At 38.1% G+C, this 17,280-nt stretch overlaps 1 protein-coding gene across 7 annotated transcripts in view; it reads left to right on the top strand.

Annotated features, from left to right (window-relative positions):
- The window catches only part of WDR37 (WD repeat domain 37), a 43,755-nt gene extending 28,991 nt beyond the window's left edge, over positions 1 to 14,764 (top strand). For 6 of the 7 annotated variants that reach the window (XM_072033820.1, XM_072033819.1, XM_027450465.3 and 3 more), the window contains 4 exons: positions 354 to 495; positions 9,098 to 9,232; positions 9,627 to 9,741; positions 11,229 to 14,491. In XM_072033820.1, the coding sequence (XP_071889921.1) occupies positions 354 to 495; positions 9,098 to 9,232; positions 9,627 to 9,741; positions 11,229 to 11,360 (524 nt within the window). In that variant the 3' untranslated portion in view covers positions 11,361 to 14,491. Of the gene's footprint in view, positions 1 to 353; positions 496 to 9,097; positions 9,233 to 9,626; positions 9,742 to 11,228 lie in introns of all 7 variants that reach the window. The other variant, XM_027450466.3, reaches the window with a different exon arrangement.
- Positions 14,765 to 17,280: the final 2,516 nt, after the last annotated feature.

Below are 17,280 nucleotides of genomic sequence, written 5' to 3'. Positions count from 1 at the left end.
TCTTTCATGTGATATATGGCCAATGAAGCAGTTGTTTTTAAAGTGAATGTAGCCAAATTTTATCTCTTGCAAAAAGTTTTTGTTAGCTTCGTGGCATATTAAGTAGCAAGAATGTATTGCTACTTAACAGTCGTGTGAACTGAGTGGTAATTGTCTGATTTTTCTTTTTTGTTTTGGCTTTTAAATATAGTTCTAAACTTTTATAGCAACAGTAAAATGAAAGTTTGGAATGATGATCATTATTGTTTACTGTTTGTTTAAAAAAAAAAAATCATCAGCATTTCATTCCAAGCATATGTGGAAATGAAAAGTCTTATTTTCATTACCTTACATGTCCTCATCTGTGCTTGTAGGGCATGACCAAGAGCTAACGCATTGTTGTACGCATCCCACCCAGCGTCTTGTGGTGACATCATCCCGTGATACAACTTTCCGTCTGTGGGATTTCAGAGATCCTTCTATCCATTCTGTGAATGTCTTTCAGGGCCACACAGAGTAAGTGACACTTACTTCACAATTAATACAAAACATAAAAATTTTTTTAGAAGTTCTAGGAGTATAAATGTCCTCAGTTGCCAATCTGAACAAAGTTGTTAATGTGCTCTTTGAGGTACTAAGTTAATTCCCCTGTTTTATAAGACATTTTTTTTTTTTTTTGCATTGGTTATACTGTAGTTCAGGGTTATTACTACAATTGATCAAACAGGTCATCTCCGCTTGTTGTGCTTTCAGTGTGAAATAAATCACTGAATTACAGAATAATTGAGGTTGGAAGGGACCTCTGGAGGTCATATGGTAGGTCGTAAGGAGGACAGGTAGGAGTTTCAGTGAAAATTGTCTTTATTTTCACCTACAGTCAGTATTGTTACTGCCTTTTTGTTCTCATCTGAGATCTAAACCAACATCGAACCCTACTGATGTATGGTTCAGAATTGAAGTTTTGTTCCTTTCTGCTATATTTTATACTTTGTAGCTCTTGCTTCTCTCTTGAATGCAGTAAAAATTCTGGTGAGGGAGTAAAAGCAGCTTTTCCTAAATACTTCACTGCTTGGTGGCAGAGCCAGGAGCACGGGCAGCAGAGCGCCCAGCAGATGGCACCACAGCTCTGCTGGTGGCCGCCAGCCTGGGTGCCTGCAGCCCCAGCTCAGAGCTGTCAAAGAAAAAACTCACACATAAAAGAGACTCGTAGGTGCCAGACTCTGAACTCAGAGGGTGGCATACCACTTCTGCCTCTTAAAACTTTGCCATCAGACATGTGATTTCTTGATTCCAAAAGCAATTTTTAGTTTTGGGAATGTGAGGGAGAAAGTAAAGACTTTAAACCTGCTCAGAAACTACATTTTCTGTTCACTGCCGTATTATGCTTTGTGTCTGTTTGCATACTGAAGACGTAGGTGGATAGTGTAATTTCAAATTCCTTTTTTATTAACTGTAATGATTGCAGATTTAGTCAAAATGGCACTTTATCTTTTAAAAATAAACTACAGTGTAACAGGCTGAGACTGTTACATACAAAGTATGATTTTATAAGTTGATTTCTAAAACCAAGAAGCAATTACTGTGTGTTGCCTTGTGTGATCAACTGATACTTGCTCAAAACAGGTGTATGTATACCAGAGTTGAGTCTGTTTGTATTTTAAATGAATGGACTAGGAAATCATGTGTTATTTTGGTGTCCTGCACATATAACTGTTTGTTTTATTAGAAGTGGGGTATTTCTTGTAGTTTACTCCTGTCACAGTTCTGACTAGAAAGGACTAGATAGTCCAAGAAAATAAAACCTTGTCCAGTAAGGCCAGAAAGAGCCTGTTGTGATCATCACATCTGTCTTGGGCTTCTTATAGTGGTGCCTATTTTTAATTAAGTGGTAATTTTAGAAGAATTGTCCGATTTTATATTAAGTTCTTCAGTAATAAAGATTTCAACTTAGTCCTTGGTACATCCTGTAAGTTGCTTGTTCCAGCATTTAACCTCCTTGTTAAACTTTTTGTGCCTTTCTTGTCTGCGTTTGTCTAGCGTATTATACCTGGTATACCTCCAGTTTGTATCACTTACTACTATTCCCTGTATGATTTTGCTGTGTGCACCACAAGGAATTTATATTCCTAGTAATTTTCATTTCCAATCATATTATTCCATGAGATGTTTAATAGAGCCCTGGGAAAAGGATGCAGTATCATCCAGACGTTGACCTGTTGCAAGTTAATTGAGCTCATTTCCTGAGTTAAAGCCTCTGTGTTTGGCACTCAAGTGGTTTAGCCCCAGCAGGCAGCTGAGCACCACAGAGCTCCTTGCTCACTCCTCTGCACTGGGATGGAGGAGAGAACTGGAAGGGTAGATGTGAGAAAACTCCTGGGTTGAGACAAAGAAAGCTTAACAGGTAAAGCAAAAGCTGCACCCACAAACAGAGCAACGAATTCATTGACTACTTCCCATCAGCAGCAGAGGTTCAGCCTCTGAGGTGCAGAGGTTGCATACAGCAGATGAATTGGAGCTTTCCACTGTTGTCATCTGCAGTCACACAGTGAAAGGAGGAGGAATATACAATAATCTGAAAGAGCTAGAGAATGTCAGTGTTTTTCTGAATCTTCAGGTATTCTACATGTGGTGAGATCTTTCTAGATTTACACCTCCAAGGTGTAAAATACTGTCTTCAAAAGCAGCTTTGGGTAGCTCTTAGTTGAATGCCCTTTTGTTAATGCTTCTTGACTGTGTAGTGCCTCGTTAGGCACCAACTTGTCATGGCAATAAGCATGTTTCTGGCTTCAGAAACATCATCTGAGCAGGTGCTTTTGACCTAGGCTGAAAAAATTGCAAAATTTGAGTTCTCAGACTCAGAGCCAGTACATCAACGTGAAGAATGTGTTAGTTGTTGGTCTTACGTCTTTGTGGGCAAACTCAGACAAAAATTGCTCAAAGTGGATCTGGTATTACTGCTGCTGAAGAGCAGAATGGGGTGGCTTGTAGCATTTCCAGACTACTGCATATGCCTTCGACTTTCATTCCAATTGTGTGGCTATAGGAGATGTGTGGAAAGCTCCAGCAACTCTGCTGGCTGTGTATCTCTGAATATACAGCTGATGGTGAGTTGTGCTTTGTGAGCGCTGTGAAACGAAGGAGGCGCAAACTTCCTTAGCTTCTTCAACTTTTCATCTTCTAACTCCTATTTCTGCTGAATTAAAAAATGTAAAAATACTTGATTAGTGGCTGATTAGGATGCTGGGTTGAATTCTGACATTTAATGAGCGTGGAATTAATGTCAAAATGGCATCCTGTATTAAGAGACTAATAATTGTTTTAGTTTCATGGACACTCAAGTTTGCCAAGGTCAGCAGGCTTTCCCAGATCCTTTATTCTGCAAGATTTAATTCTCATACCTGCTATGTGTCTTGTCCGCCTTTGAAAGCCAAGGTGATGTGGGTGAAGGGGGAATACCTTGTTGGATGCTGTCAGTGAAATTCAACCAGTTTCAAGCACTGGGTGTTCTTGAGATACTCCTGGTCTTTCCTCTGCTATTAATGCCATCAGTGATGCTTTACTTTGTCTTCTGTTTTTCTACTGTTCCTAATCAAGGAGTGCCTTTGGCATTCCCCATGTGTGGGTCTCTCAACTCAGCTTCTGTAGGAAGTGCAAAACTTGTCTGTGAAATCTGTTTTTCTGCCCAAGCCTGACTGATTAACTTGATGATTCTTCTCTTACTGTATCTATCTTGTTCTGTCTCCTCCAAAAAATTAGGAGTTTTATTTAGGGTATCACTACCATGTGTGTAAAAAGGTAACATAACTGGGTTTGTAAGCCCCAATAATCACTAGTATTCAACTTAGCTTTTTTCTTGTAAACATTGTATCATCAGACTAAGAGGGAAGGCATTAAAATGTGATGCTATGGAGTTGATATCAGAGAGATTCTATTTTTTTTTTTTTAAATGACAATTAGACTCTCTCTGTTTTTGAATTTTTTTTTTGCCATCTTTATTTTGAGAGAATAGTCAAAACTTGATGAAGTTTAATCCTTTCTTCCTGTAAAAGGAATGTACGTAGTGTTACAGAGAAAATCAGTTACAAGGAAGTTTTGCTGTAGGATATAATACTAACAGTTCGAGTAACTGACCTTATCCTAGCAAGTTCTCTGCTATACAACCAGTAGTATGCACTCGGAAATAGAGATGTACTGCAATCACTTTTGAAATTCTGGCAAATGAGTCATTCCATAAATGCTAGCTGTATGTATGTCAGTATTTGAACATTTTGACAAATAAAGAGAGTTACTGCACCGTCATGGAGTTGAAGTGATGAAAAAGCAGTTTGAAAGATAATATTCTTTGATAATTTTGTTTTCTTTTTGATTTTTAATTTGTCATTGACTAATCTTCTTGTAGAGAAAACTGCTTTGTAATTAATAAATATAAAAAAGTAAGTGTCTCTTTAAGCTGGAAGAGTAACTTTGAAATTAAAAACCCTGTATCTCCTTAATAATAATAATAATTAAAAAATCCATCATATGTTTTATTTGGGGGAATGGAGTATATAACACAGAGTTTGACTGTACTCGATGTTAGCCGTTGGAGTTTTTGTCAGCCACTTCAGGAAAAAAAAAAAAAGATGAGGGCAATAAATTTATTTAGCTGTTTGTGAATGCTCTCAGCTTTACTACAGTAGATGGAGAGAATCTTAATTCCATTTTGTGAATGCATGCTCTAAAAAGTACTATGTTTTTTTTCAAATGACCCACAGAAAAGCGTAGCCAAAGGCCTTTTCTTTATATCCTATTCAATGGAAAACACTTCATAGTGTTTTGTTGTTTTAAAGCTTACCTAACGCATGCAGCAAGACTGCAGGGATAAATGAACCTTTTTTATCCATCATAAAGGTAATGGAATTGATTTTAAAGACATCTGCACCTTAACTAATTTGCTAACTTGCCATTGAGTAATTCTCATAAAAGCTAGCAATTGGTTTTCAATCCTGTATCTTTTTATCTCCTGTAACTTTTGTTAAGACAGAGAGAAAGAGATATGGGGTGTTTTCTCTGAGTGTCATGGAACGCGTATCTTTGAAAGGCATTGTTGATTTAAACACTATAGATGACTTTTCGGTGTGAAGCTGTCTCTGAATTCCCACCGTTTTTGTGTTAATTCTTTCGTGGTTTGTTTTTAGCGCTTCTGAAGTGGGAGGAAGAAGCTCTGCTGATATTTGGAGATAAAACCAGAAATAGTCTCGGGGAGTTGTGTGTGTAGCTGCTCTTGGACTTAAGTTCCTTAGCACTTCTAAAACCTGAGTGCACAGTCAGATGTGGAGGTATTGGGGTGCTCATTATGTGGTACTTGTATGTCCAGGGCAGACTGTCCTCCATAAATGGAGGCTTTAAATCCAGGTCTAAGCTTCCCCACAGTGTGTGGGGTGCTCTGTGTAAGGATATGCTTAGTTCCCCTAACAGAAGGTAGACTCCCGTGTACAGGAAAGGCTGCCCCAAATACCTCTTTCTTTAGGTTTCATTCCTAAATTTTACCACTTAGAATATGAAACACAAGTTGGAACACTCCCATTTTGTTGGTTAACTATGATTTGGTGTATGTTGACTGTGTTTATCCAAAAGCTCTCTTTCAGTTCATTTTCTCCAGAACCTTGGCCCACATGCGGGTTAGTGCTTTTTAGTAGCTGCCTTCCCACTGCCAGGAAAACAAGTCCTCTCCAAGTACTCAACAGCAAACCCCAGCATAGGTTGCAAATCAAAATGGAAACCGCAGTGTTAACTTTCTTCTTTGGTGCTTTGCCAGTAAGTGTTCTGCATCAGCATTTCATGGTCCAACATTTTCCACATCATTTTTTTTTCCCTGTGTGTGAAATTTCAGCAGATTGTTATGCAAAACAGTTCTGTGTCTCAGTGTGACTGGGGAGACAGCTGTTCGGCCTAATGAGGAGTGCTAGCACTACAGTATTTCTGTTGATTGAGACCCACGGAGGGAGCAGAATGTTCGAGGCCAGGCAGCGGTGTGTGGTGAGGAAGTGCCACGCTGTCAGCTGGAAGTACACGCTCGGCTGCTCCCTACGACAAGATAAATGAGTTTTGCTGGGGTTTGGCGGGGGCTGAAGCTTTTCTGGAGAATGGTCGTAGCACACCAAACTCCCTGTGGGACCCGTGGTTTGAAGTGTCATAAGACTGCTGCTTCCTTGCCAGTTTTTTTTTTTAATGTCCTATAATACCTGTCATCTTTTTGAGTTATTAAAAACCTAATGTCTTCTAGCATTCCATTAACACGGGGTTTGATGATCTTTTGTTGACACTTTTTATTAATTTTGCCAAGGGGACGTTAACCACAATTTCAGTTGGGTTAGAACAAATTGAAGACTGGTATCGATGGAAAGTAAAAGCAGCCCCATGAAAATGCAGAAAGCAGCCTTTTATTTTTGTGATGTGGGTGGGATTAGGGAGGCAATACTTCTGAAAGGTTATTGGGATGTTGGCTGCTCTGCCAACTTCTTTCTTCCCACACAGACTTTGCTTAGCTTGCTTCTCAGGAAGTGGGTTTTCTCAATGTTGCCTTTTTGCAATAAAAAGTGCTTTTATATCTAGCCTTTGAATTCAGAGCTCCTTATGAAAAGGGCTATTGTAGTCACGTGTGCTTGTAAATAGCGCATATCTCAGTCTGCAGTGCCTTCCAGTGAAGCTTTGGGATGGGAGCCAGAGGATGAAGACTAGTAAATGCCTTTAAGGACATCATGGAAAACAGCATGGCAGCTTTCCTTTTGCCTTTCTACCCTTTACCCAGTCATCACAGAGAGCTACAGGAGAACTCCGGTGCACTTCTATTTTACAAACTTCTTCCTGATGTGCCCAGTAATATCAGAATGAATTGTCAAACTGAAAGTAGTGCAGAAAAGGATTTTGGTTTATTTTGAAAATCTTTGAGTGAACCTAGAGCTGGCGTTCTGTTTGCATGGCAAAGGCTTTGAATGTTTTCATTTGAAAGATGATAAATCTAAGAAAGAGAGACTTTATGTGGTCAAAAAGACTTAACTGTTTGACAGTGATAAGTGATAAAGGAGAACCAATACGAGATCAAAGAAGCTGGAAAACTGTTTAAAGTTGTGAAAAAAGCATCCAAAATTGGAGGTTTATTTAAAGACAGTTTGGGAACATATTACGACGATAATTGGAACAAAATGTATGATGGGAAAACAGATCATATCTGTGTGTTGGTAGCAGAATACTAAAATGCTGCCTTTTCACTCACCTGGAGTCTTTCTACAGCTTGAATTCCTTATGCTGTCATGTACAAGGTGGTCTTGCAATGCTTATGCAAAGTGTACAGATTTAATAGTAAATTTTAACTGCTAAACATTATTTCAAATGCGTTACACCGATACGGAGTGCAGTGGAAGTCTGAAACATTTTACTGTGAGGTATTTTGCAGCTTGCGTTCAAGAACGTGGGGAAGGAAATGCAGGAATTAGTAAGTCGTGTGGAGGTCAGGCAGGTGGAAGTTCTGTGCTAAGAACATACCAACCGTATGTCTGCAGTAACTTGATCGTGTGGATGAATTTTCTTCCCAAATGTGAAGGTGCTTATTGAAAGACTCCTCGGTTGTGGCCTTCGTGTATCTTTTAACTTCTTGACTTTTGGTTCATGAGTCCAGAAGATTAGGCAAAGGCCTGTTATTATAATCATCTCCCTGATAGCTTAGCTGCACTCTAATAATGCATTAGGAAACTTGGTGTCATGAATAAAGTGGACCTTCATCCTAATTAAAACTTAATTTGGTGTCAATTTAAATTAAGAGGCTTGAATAAACTGGTCCATTGTGACCTGGCTAGTGCTAATCTCAATCAGCATCTTGGGTAGGACATGAATTCAAATTTCTGCAGAACAACCAAAGTGACAGCAACAACTGACAACTTAAATTAAAATTACTAAATTCTAAGAAATTGATGTGCATGACCCAAGTTACAAGATAGGTCATTAAATCAAATCTGCAGAAACAGAGTTGAGAAGCCTTTCCTAATGATTTTAGGGAGAGATTGTATGCTTTCTTAGTGTACTCTGTGAACAGAAAAAAACTAGTTTTAAGTTAAGAATTCAAATTGTACTACTATTTTCATTTAAATACTGAGTACTACTGGTACAGTACAATATGAAATAGTAGGTAAAAGATGTAAATAAGAGAAAATTCTAAAAATAGTTTATGTGAATAATATTTAATAATATAAATATATTTAGGTATGTATTATATATATATAAAAAATAAAAAACATTTTCTGAAAGTAATATTTTGTGCTTCCAGTTGGTATAAATATTCTTGAGAGTCCTTCTCTGGTTGAACTTGTGCATTTGAAGACATAATAGGTCGAATTTGAAGAGTTGGCTGGTCATGCTTCTTCATATTACTGCTATCCATTTTTCTTACCTGACTCTCAGACTTCAGCTATTGTTGAATAGGAATTGAAATCAGACTTGGAAATTGTTAGGCTGATGTAGTTGCTGCTAGTAGAGTTGTTCTGGAAGCTCTGTGTGTGTAGTAACGTGTTTAGGTGTGTGCACACAATAGCATTAGTTGTATCTCAAGTCGGATCTCCTATGTGTCTGCATTGTGCAAATGCCTAAGGTAGTTCTACAAAAGTTTTTCAATGGAAAATAAAACAACTTGAGTTAGTGGTCTCAAGGCACTTGAGAGAAAGAATTTGATTGTATACTACTGATTCAGTTTTGGGTGTCTGTTGTTCAGTGTAGTGAACATTGACAAAGAAATGGAAAAGTGAATTAAAGCTTCATGAGGTAAAAGTGCCCAGTCCTCTTAGGATAAATGGAATAGGAGTGGTGCCTCCAAATTGACTCTGCACTGTTGGGCTTCTTTTCATAGCATGTTGGCCAGTCAAGCCCTTTAGACCTTAAATGAAACAACCTCTCATAAGATTGATGGGGGTATCTCAGAATAAAGCAAGTTCTGTATTTCAGGTTATTTTGGTTTGTGCTCGGGCGAAGGCAAGCTGTATTTTTTAATGGAAACATAGGAGCGGGAAGTAGAACTCTAAATCAGCAGCTAGTTTAAATACAAACTTCAGAGCTTGATCTTGTTTCATTTTTACTCCTGTTTGTTCAGCACTGTGACATCTGCAGTTTTTACCGTGGGAGACAATGTTGTTTCTGGCAGTGATGACCGTACTGTAAAAGTTTGGGATTTGAAAAACATGAGGTCTCCTATTGCAACCATCCGTACAGATTCAGCAGTCAATAGGTAAGCAGATCTCCAAGTTACTATTTTCTTAATTCACTGAACAGAGATTTAGTTTTAGTCACTATAATTAAAGCTGTGCAGAGAGATTTATGAGTTTTTGAACGCATTCTGAAGTGGTTTTCCAAAATACAGATTTAGTCAACATTCATTTTCAATAAATATATTGTATTGATTTTCTGAGATTTTTATATGGGATGCAGAAGTTAAACCTGTTAGAGCATCTGGTACAATAAAAGTCATCTTAATGATTTAATACTTTCTTTTTTCCACTTTTGAATACTAACCAGGAAAAATTCAGCTATATCACTTCTTGTGAGCTTAAATTTATATCATCAAGTTTTGTTTGCCAGGCTGATTATTTTATGCATAACCTACTTTTGTCTCTTATGTGCAGGATTAACGTGTGTGTTGGCCAAAGAATCATCGCGCTTCCGCATGACAACCGACAGGTTAGGTTATTTGACATGTCAGGGGTGCGATTAGCACGGCTCCCTCGCAGTAATAGACAGGTAACTGAATTTTTTTATAGCCTTAAAGTATGTCTGTGCTTCTCTTTCATACAAGGTTAAAAATAGGGTTTGATATCTGTAGTGTAAAAGCTGAAGAAATGCTGAAAGACGCTTGTCTATACAAATACACTGTTGTTGAAAATGAACGAAGCGCAAATAAGTAAAACCACATTTTGGAATTGGAAATGATGTTTCAACTGGATTTCATCATAATTTTTCTTCTGGTGAAAGTGACCCCAGTGTCTGCCTTCTCTATTAAATGGATAAAAATGTTTAAGAGCATTTTAAAAGTGTTTTAACATCTTGCTGTGAATCTCATCAGAAAAGTTCGATTTGAGATTTTGAGGTTTCAGGCTTTTTTCAATTAATGTGTGATGAATTTGTTTTGTAAAGAAATATAAAAGGAAAAAATGGGACATAGTTTTAAAAACTCACTTTATATGATTTGGTGAAAATCATTTTTTCTCCCATGCTTATGCAAAGAAATTCTTGATATTTGGTACCAACTACTCAACCATACTTTCTGTAGCCACCAAGTTTGTTCATTTGTGGTACTATTTGGCACGGCAAGCACTGCTATTGTAGCAAATTAGACTAAGTGAAATTAATTGGATTATGTCACTCAAAGGGACCTTTTACAATACCTTTTTTAAAGACCTTAGTTTTCCAGCACATTTCAAATATTTTATAAGAAGTAGGATGCTTAACCATCTGAAAGGCAGGGTTTCTGACTGTCCTGTATCACTCACAGCTTTTGTGGAAACCAAGTACGTATGTGGATACAGCACCTGTTGACAGAATTGAGGAAAGGATTTTAAGAGCTGTTTAGTGCTTACCTATTTTTAAGTCTTGATATTGTGACTTTTCTTCTTTTCTGTATTTTTCCTTAATATTTACATTCTGGTCGACACTACAGAAATCATGGATATTTTTTGTACTTAAATGTTTGTCAGAATCCTCCTTGAGGTATTTTTCTTACTATTGGACTTGAACAATAGATAAGGCATTGCTTTTCCTCAGTATGACATTCCTCCTGCTGTACTGTTATCCTTTCTGAATTATAAACATGACAGACAAAAAAAAATCAACAGTAAACCTTGGAGGTTCATAAGAAAGCAGTTGCCAGCAAGTAGTTCCTTATTTTAAGATTTCTTTTATAAGTAAAAGTTTTAAAATCAAAATTCAGTTTGCTTTTGTAAATAAAGTGGCAATTAGATAGCAGACATACTGTGAAAACCTCAAAAGTTTTGATTCACCTGTTTGTAGACTTCTGTCTTTATGAACCCAGCTCTGGTATTAAGCAGTCTCAATGTCACAAAGATTTTTACCTTACAGATGGAAGTGGCTATAATATAATATAACAGGAACCTCAAAAACAAACAAAAAAAAGTAGAGCATGAACAAGTTTCTATTTTGACTTTATGTTGTTGACACAGAGGCTTTCAAATTTGTTGTAAGCAGTACTGATACATCGCAAACTGTTGCAGGGCCACAGAAGAATGGTATGCTGCTCAGCGTGGAGTGAGGACCACCCAATCTGTAACCTCTTCACATGTGGATTTGATCGTCAGGCTATTGGCTGGAACATCAACATCCCCGCTTTGTTACAAGAAAAATGAAATGCTGGAAGAATTTTTTGCATTTTATGTTGCCATGGACTTCTACACTCCTGCAGACTTCTCCGAATACTGGTCTGCTATTGCTCTAAAAGCTCTTCCTTACATGGAGACTTCAGCAAATGTTGTTCTTGTTACCACGTTGTGCACAGTTTGCATGAATTGTACAGAAAATGTGATTTTTTAAAAATTAGTTCGTCTCGTGTATGAACTTTTATATTTTGGCATCCACTGGTCAATATGTTCACTGTTGCATAGAGCACATAAATGTTCATAAGTTATTTAGCGTTTGATAGATAAACAGTAGGGCATTACATTTGTGACATAAATGTGAAATTTATGTAGTAAGTGTAGAGAATGTATAGCAGTCTGTTACGTTTTTCCATGAGTCTACATATCTGCCTTGGGTTAAACAGAATCTGCAGGGCTAAAAGTTTGAAATGAAGTGTGAATTTCACTAGGTATATGATTGTAAACGTTTCCCTGTTTGCATCTGATTGGAATAGTGTTTTGTTTTTTTTTTTTAGTGCTGCAGTATAGTGCAACTTCAACTCCATTTTTTAGTCCAGTTACTGGAGAAATAGTAGATTTGAGAAGGAAAATATAAACTACTTGTAGTGAGCATAGGCTGCAAGGTTTATTCTGAATGCTTTTTGTACTTTTTCTTTTGAAAAAGAAAAACGGTCATTCTGCCCTTCTTATATAAAGTGATTCTAAAAATCTCATGGCATTTCACACTAGCAAAAATCCAGAATATTATGGTTCTAATCACTGAAATCTAGTCAAGCAAATTTTGAAGCACTTTAGTTTATAGCTATTGTTATAAACCATATATGAAAGTTTGACTTTACCAGTGAATGTGAGATGACCTTTGTAAGAAGGATTGCTTCTTTTTGGTGATCTGCCCAGAAAGGAAATAGTGTTTTTTTTTTTTTTTTTTCATTTTCATTTTTTTTTTCTTATACCTACAGTGAGCATGTTTTTAAATGTGCTCACTGCCCAGATTTTATTTTTTTTGAGCCAGCAATACAAAATAAATTAGTACTACCTCAAAAGTGAATGTTGGTCAAGATGCATTGAATCTCTCCGTAGCTTAGAAAAAAGCACTTTTGGTCTCTGGCTGAAGAACTATCTCTGACATGAGAGGAAAGACAATCATACTAAATGTGATCCTTAAGATAATTAACACTTAAGGCTAATGGAGCAATATGATAAGCAAACATCATCTGTCACCTTTGTGTTCTCAGCTGTGGCGAGGGCTGCTGCAGTCCCTATCCTGTTCCAAGGGGGATAATTAACACAGGTCTCCCTTCTTTCTCCCAAATGATCTTACTCTGGTTTTGCTCCTCGCTGTGCTCAGCCTCTTTTGCACTGGCAATGTGGTGTTACGCCACAGCTGCTGATTATGTAAGTAAATGCAAGTGGCAGCTGACATCTTCAAAAGAACAGGAAGGCTGCTTCAGACAGACACTTCTTAGCTGGAGCGAGATACTGCCCCTATCTGTCTGACATATCACACTATAAGATGAAGGGTGAGGGAAAGCACTCTGACAGTGGGAATCAGTATATTGGGTTGCTGTAAGGAAAGTAGTTGAAACTTTTTATCACCACCTTAGGATTACATGAAGCTGTAGCTGTGCTCGTGTCCCATACAGCACTGTTCATAATGACATTAAGGCTGATGTGTTTGCTGGTTTGCCTGTTACCTAACATGTAAAGGCATTAGAGTGCAATGGAAGGGGATGGTGAATGCATCACTGAGTAGTTACAGGGAAGCTGGGGTCCTGGAAATGGTTTTTGAGTGCATAATATTGAAAAATGGTTTTTGAGTGCATAATATTGAAGAAACCCAAGGTATTTAATGGAGTAGTCCAGTATCTTTATAGTATGGGTTGTTGTAGCTTTTTTTTTTTTTTTTTGAGGTACAAGATATATGCAGAATTGTATTGAAGAAATCTTAAAACACCAAAACTAGTGAGGTTGAGGAAAGCAGCTGCAGAGTTCTAAGCCTTTTGATAACAAAGGTTAAAGGATGGTGTCAAAGATTGTTTTCACTTTTTTTTTTCTGGGTTTTTAACTCTTGGGTAAGGCCATTTGATGTTGGGTTGCAGGTTTTATTCTTTAAGAAAAAAGGCTCACTTCTTCTTTCAGTTGGTGATGGAGAGAGCTTTAGGCAGGTTGATGCTGCTTAACAAAGAGAGAGACTTCTTTCCAGCCAGTAGAAACGGTTTCTCCAGCATGGCCTGTGTAGCATCTTGAGCAATGACTAACCTTTAATTACATGAGGTGGGGAAGAAGGTCATGGTTTTGGTCCTGCTGAACTAAATTGACAGCTTAGGCGTCTCTAATATACATATGTAACACAGGACCACTGGGTTCTATGCAGTTTAATCATTGCTGCAAACTTTTTATATCACCAGAGGGACACACCTCTGGCACCAGGAACGGGCTGATTACACACTTTTACTTTTTAAAAATTAAAAATAATCAACCAGACAAGGTGCTAGAGCCACGTTCTTATGAGCAGGCTAATACTCAGTCAGCTAAATACTGAACTATCCCTTAGCTTTATTTTATATCCTGTACTGAGGATATATCCTATATCCTGAGGATTAACCCCAGGCTGCCATTCCCCTTGAAGCAAATCACCCTTGAGCAGTAGTAGCGAATGCTACTGCCCTGGCTAAACACGTGGAAAACATTTCATGGCTTTGAATGTTCTAGAGAGAATTTTTCAGCATTCAACAATGTCCAACATTTCATAAAATGGAGGAAAGTTGCAGTTTCAGTATTGTGCAGAATTTCACAGGAAATTGATCACTGGGCAAAATCAAGCTTTTATGTCTTTCAAGCAATGCACGTCAGTTTTCACAAGTTGTGTGTATACTTTACAATCAAATCTGGAGTGAAACATTTTATTTGTTGCCTAAATCTGTGAAAACCATCTTTTTGGAAAAAAAAAAAAAGAATTTATAAGTTATGTGGAACCACTTTTTATTATTCTGCTAATTTGTTTTTAGATGTAATATGTTATTCCTCATTATGATTCAAAATGCATTAAAACATTCAACTTTTTTTTTTTTTTTTGAAACCTGCTGTTCTTCTGTTCTGCATTAAAATTGCTATTAATATTTCATCTTGTTAATAGTCGAATGATCTTCCTATCCATTTTCCCCTCTTTCGCTCAAAAAGTTCACTTCCAGTGCAATGATGGGTGCAGTTCTTCGGGAAGAAGGCCAAGTCTGCCCCTGAGGTAGGACTTCTGGAGTGCTTTTGGTCGTGCTGGCAGTTAAGTGTGTAGGCTGAAAGGTGCTCAGACTTGGCATTTGTGCTCTCGTCTTCGGTTTTGTATAAGACATTTTGTAATCACATTTTGTTATGCAGATTAAACAGAAGTCTCCATGCAATTTTTCCCAGTACTTTATAGAGTGATATTTTAAATGCAGTCTAAAACCTTCCATCACTATTTCTTTAGGTTAATGATGGTTTGCTTGTTGTACCCGTATCATTTGAAACAGAGTTTTGCAGTGATAAAATCAATCCTAAGAAGCTTGGTGTCAGAGCAGGCTGTGCCATCTGGTTTCAGGTGCCTTAGCAGAGTCTCAGCCAGTACCTGAGTGCAGAACACAGCTGTAGGACGCTGCAGTAGGATACTTCAAAGTTCTTCGGGATCCTGTATTGCTACTTCAAATCTTCAAGGTCTAGTGCTCTGGAAAATTCGTATCACTGGTGATACGGATCAGAAATAAAAGACCAAAGTTACAGGATGACACAACAGACTTAGGGGCTGGTTTGGGATAGAATGCAACTCTTTGGTTTATTTATTTATATTTTTGGTCAATCTTGAGGGATTCAGATCAGGACTTACTGCAACTGATTTTAAACTTGCAATACTTACGGCCTTAAATCTCCTCATGACTTAAGTGATAGACATTTACAAAGGCTATTCCTGCTCATACTCTGGGTTGAGGGGGGTTGAGGATAAGTATTCTGAAGCCCAGATTTATTTCTTTTTTAAACCTGTGAGTAAATCGCAAGCACAAGCGAGTGGTTTCAGTAGGATGTCTGTGCTCTAACTTGAAGAGCTGCAGGAGAACCGCTCTCATGCGTCACACTGTGCTTCTTTGACTGGCACGGAATTTTTATTTAATGCTCCATTGAGACTAAAGTATGTCACTGAAAAATTACTCAGCCTTGTGATATTTTATTTTTAAGTAGTGTTGTTACCTTTTCTAATTCCCACAGCTCATAATTTTCAGAACATAAGTAATTTGCAGGAGCTTACACAGAAAATCCCATTTAATTCAGACTGTAAATCCTGGTCAGAAAGTACCAGCAACTGGGAGAGGCACCGTGCTGGAGAAGGGCATCTTTGCAAACGTGCCATGGATGCTGCTCATCAGTGTCCTACAGAGAGTGTTCGTGCCAGGACACGGCATTTCTCAGCAGTCAAAAGCACCTTAGGCTCTTCGTACAACTCGTGGAGCTTTCAGAAGGGTGGTTCAATTTGAGGCCCCATTTCCAGCTGCTTCTCACTGCATGGTCCCACCTGCTTCCAGCAGTGAGGAGAAAGGGCCTGTGGTGTGAGCAGGGATGGTGACCCAGCATTTGGGAGCTGATTTGAGAAGGAAGTAAGTTTGCATGAGAAACTAGAGGGGCAAATTTGTGATGAAAGTGTTTGGATTGCGGTTGAGGAACACAGAAAATGAAGGGAAATGCAAAGCTGAAATAAAACTGGGGCAGCTTAGGAAGACAGGTATAATGAGAGAACAAAGCAATGAGGAGGAGGTGTGTGCCTAAAAGGTGAAACTGTGACCCTCATGGTGGTCATCTGGAGACGAATGGTGCTGGGAGAGCAGAGCCCAGTGTGTGCCCTTGACTTGAGGAGAAAAGGAAGAAGAGATGGGAACTGGGCAGGGAGAAGCAGCAGTTCCTGAGCTGCTGGGAAATGTGGATATTGGGATGTTCTGGTACCCAGAGCCCGGTGTGGAAACTGCTGGATGTTAAACATCTTTGCATTTTTAATAAGAATATGTTGTTGTTTTCAGTATCCTTGGTCTGGGGAAAACCTCAGTTATATAAACACAATGTTAATGATATATGTTCAATTTTCTACTTCAACTGTTGCAATGGTGCTGTGATTACTGGAGTAGCTGATGGCTGCACTCCTGGGATGGGGCTGTTCCAGTGGAGGACTACAAACGGTGCAGGCAAACAAGCTCCATCCTGCAAACTCAAGGTATGACAGCATGACATGAGGCTTATTAGGAGTCACTCAGACTGGAAATCTCTTCCTTTTTTTTGAATGAACAATTGATTTGCAAGAAAGACATGGTGTTTTACAAGGTCCCTTCGGGTACGTGTGGCTAGTCTACAAAGAAAGTTTCAGCATTTTAAATTTCAGCATGACTTCAAGCCAAAATGCTCTAAATACTTGCCTTAATTCTGTTTATTTCAATTTAATTTGAATTGACTGGGGATGCTTCCCAGCCAACCCAAAATAGAGGCATTTGATTGCATCAGGGAGATACGGCTGTACTTCCAATAATTCTCTTAGTCCTGGGAAAGACAGAACCAGCCCTTCCATCCAATTTTCACTTTGAGATGACAAAATTTGACATTCTCCATCACTAACCCAAATGAGTAAAAATCTTAGTCTTGGCTTCAGTGGTCAAATTTTTGATTCCAGTTTACCTGAATCACTTTTGATTAAAATACACACCTAAGGATACAGGCACTATCAGTCTTATGCAAACGTGACATTCTGTGTCTACATCAAAACCATTAGCTGATGGAAAGGAGAACAAATAACTGGTCAGCTCCATGAGGTTAATGTTCTAAACTTACATGCTTTCGGTACTTAATATTTTTAATTACTATTTTTTTCCCAAATGCTTAATGTGGATAAAGCCAGAAATCCAAA

This window comes from Anas platyrhynchos, chromosome 2, assembly GCF_047663525.1.
Source record: "Anas platyrhynchos isolate ZD024472 breed Pekin duck chromosome 2, IASCAAS_PekinDuck_T2T, whole genome shotgun sequence".
Classification (NCBI taxonomy): Eukaryota; Metazoa; Chordata; class Aves; order Anseriformes; family Anatidae; genus Anas; species Anas platyrhynchos.
The sequence above is the reverse complement of the archived record's forward strand: the minus strand, read 5'-3'. Positions and strand labels throughout refer to the sequence as shown.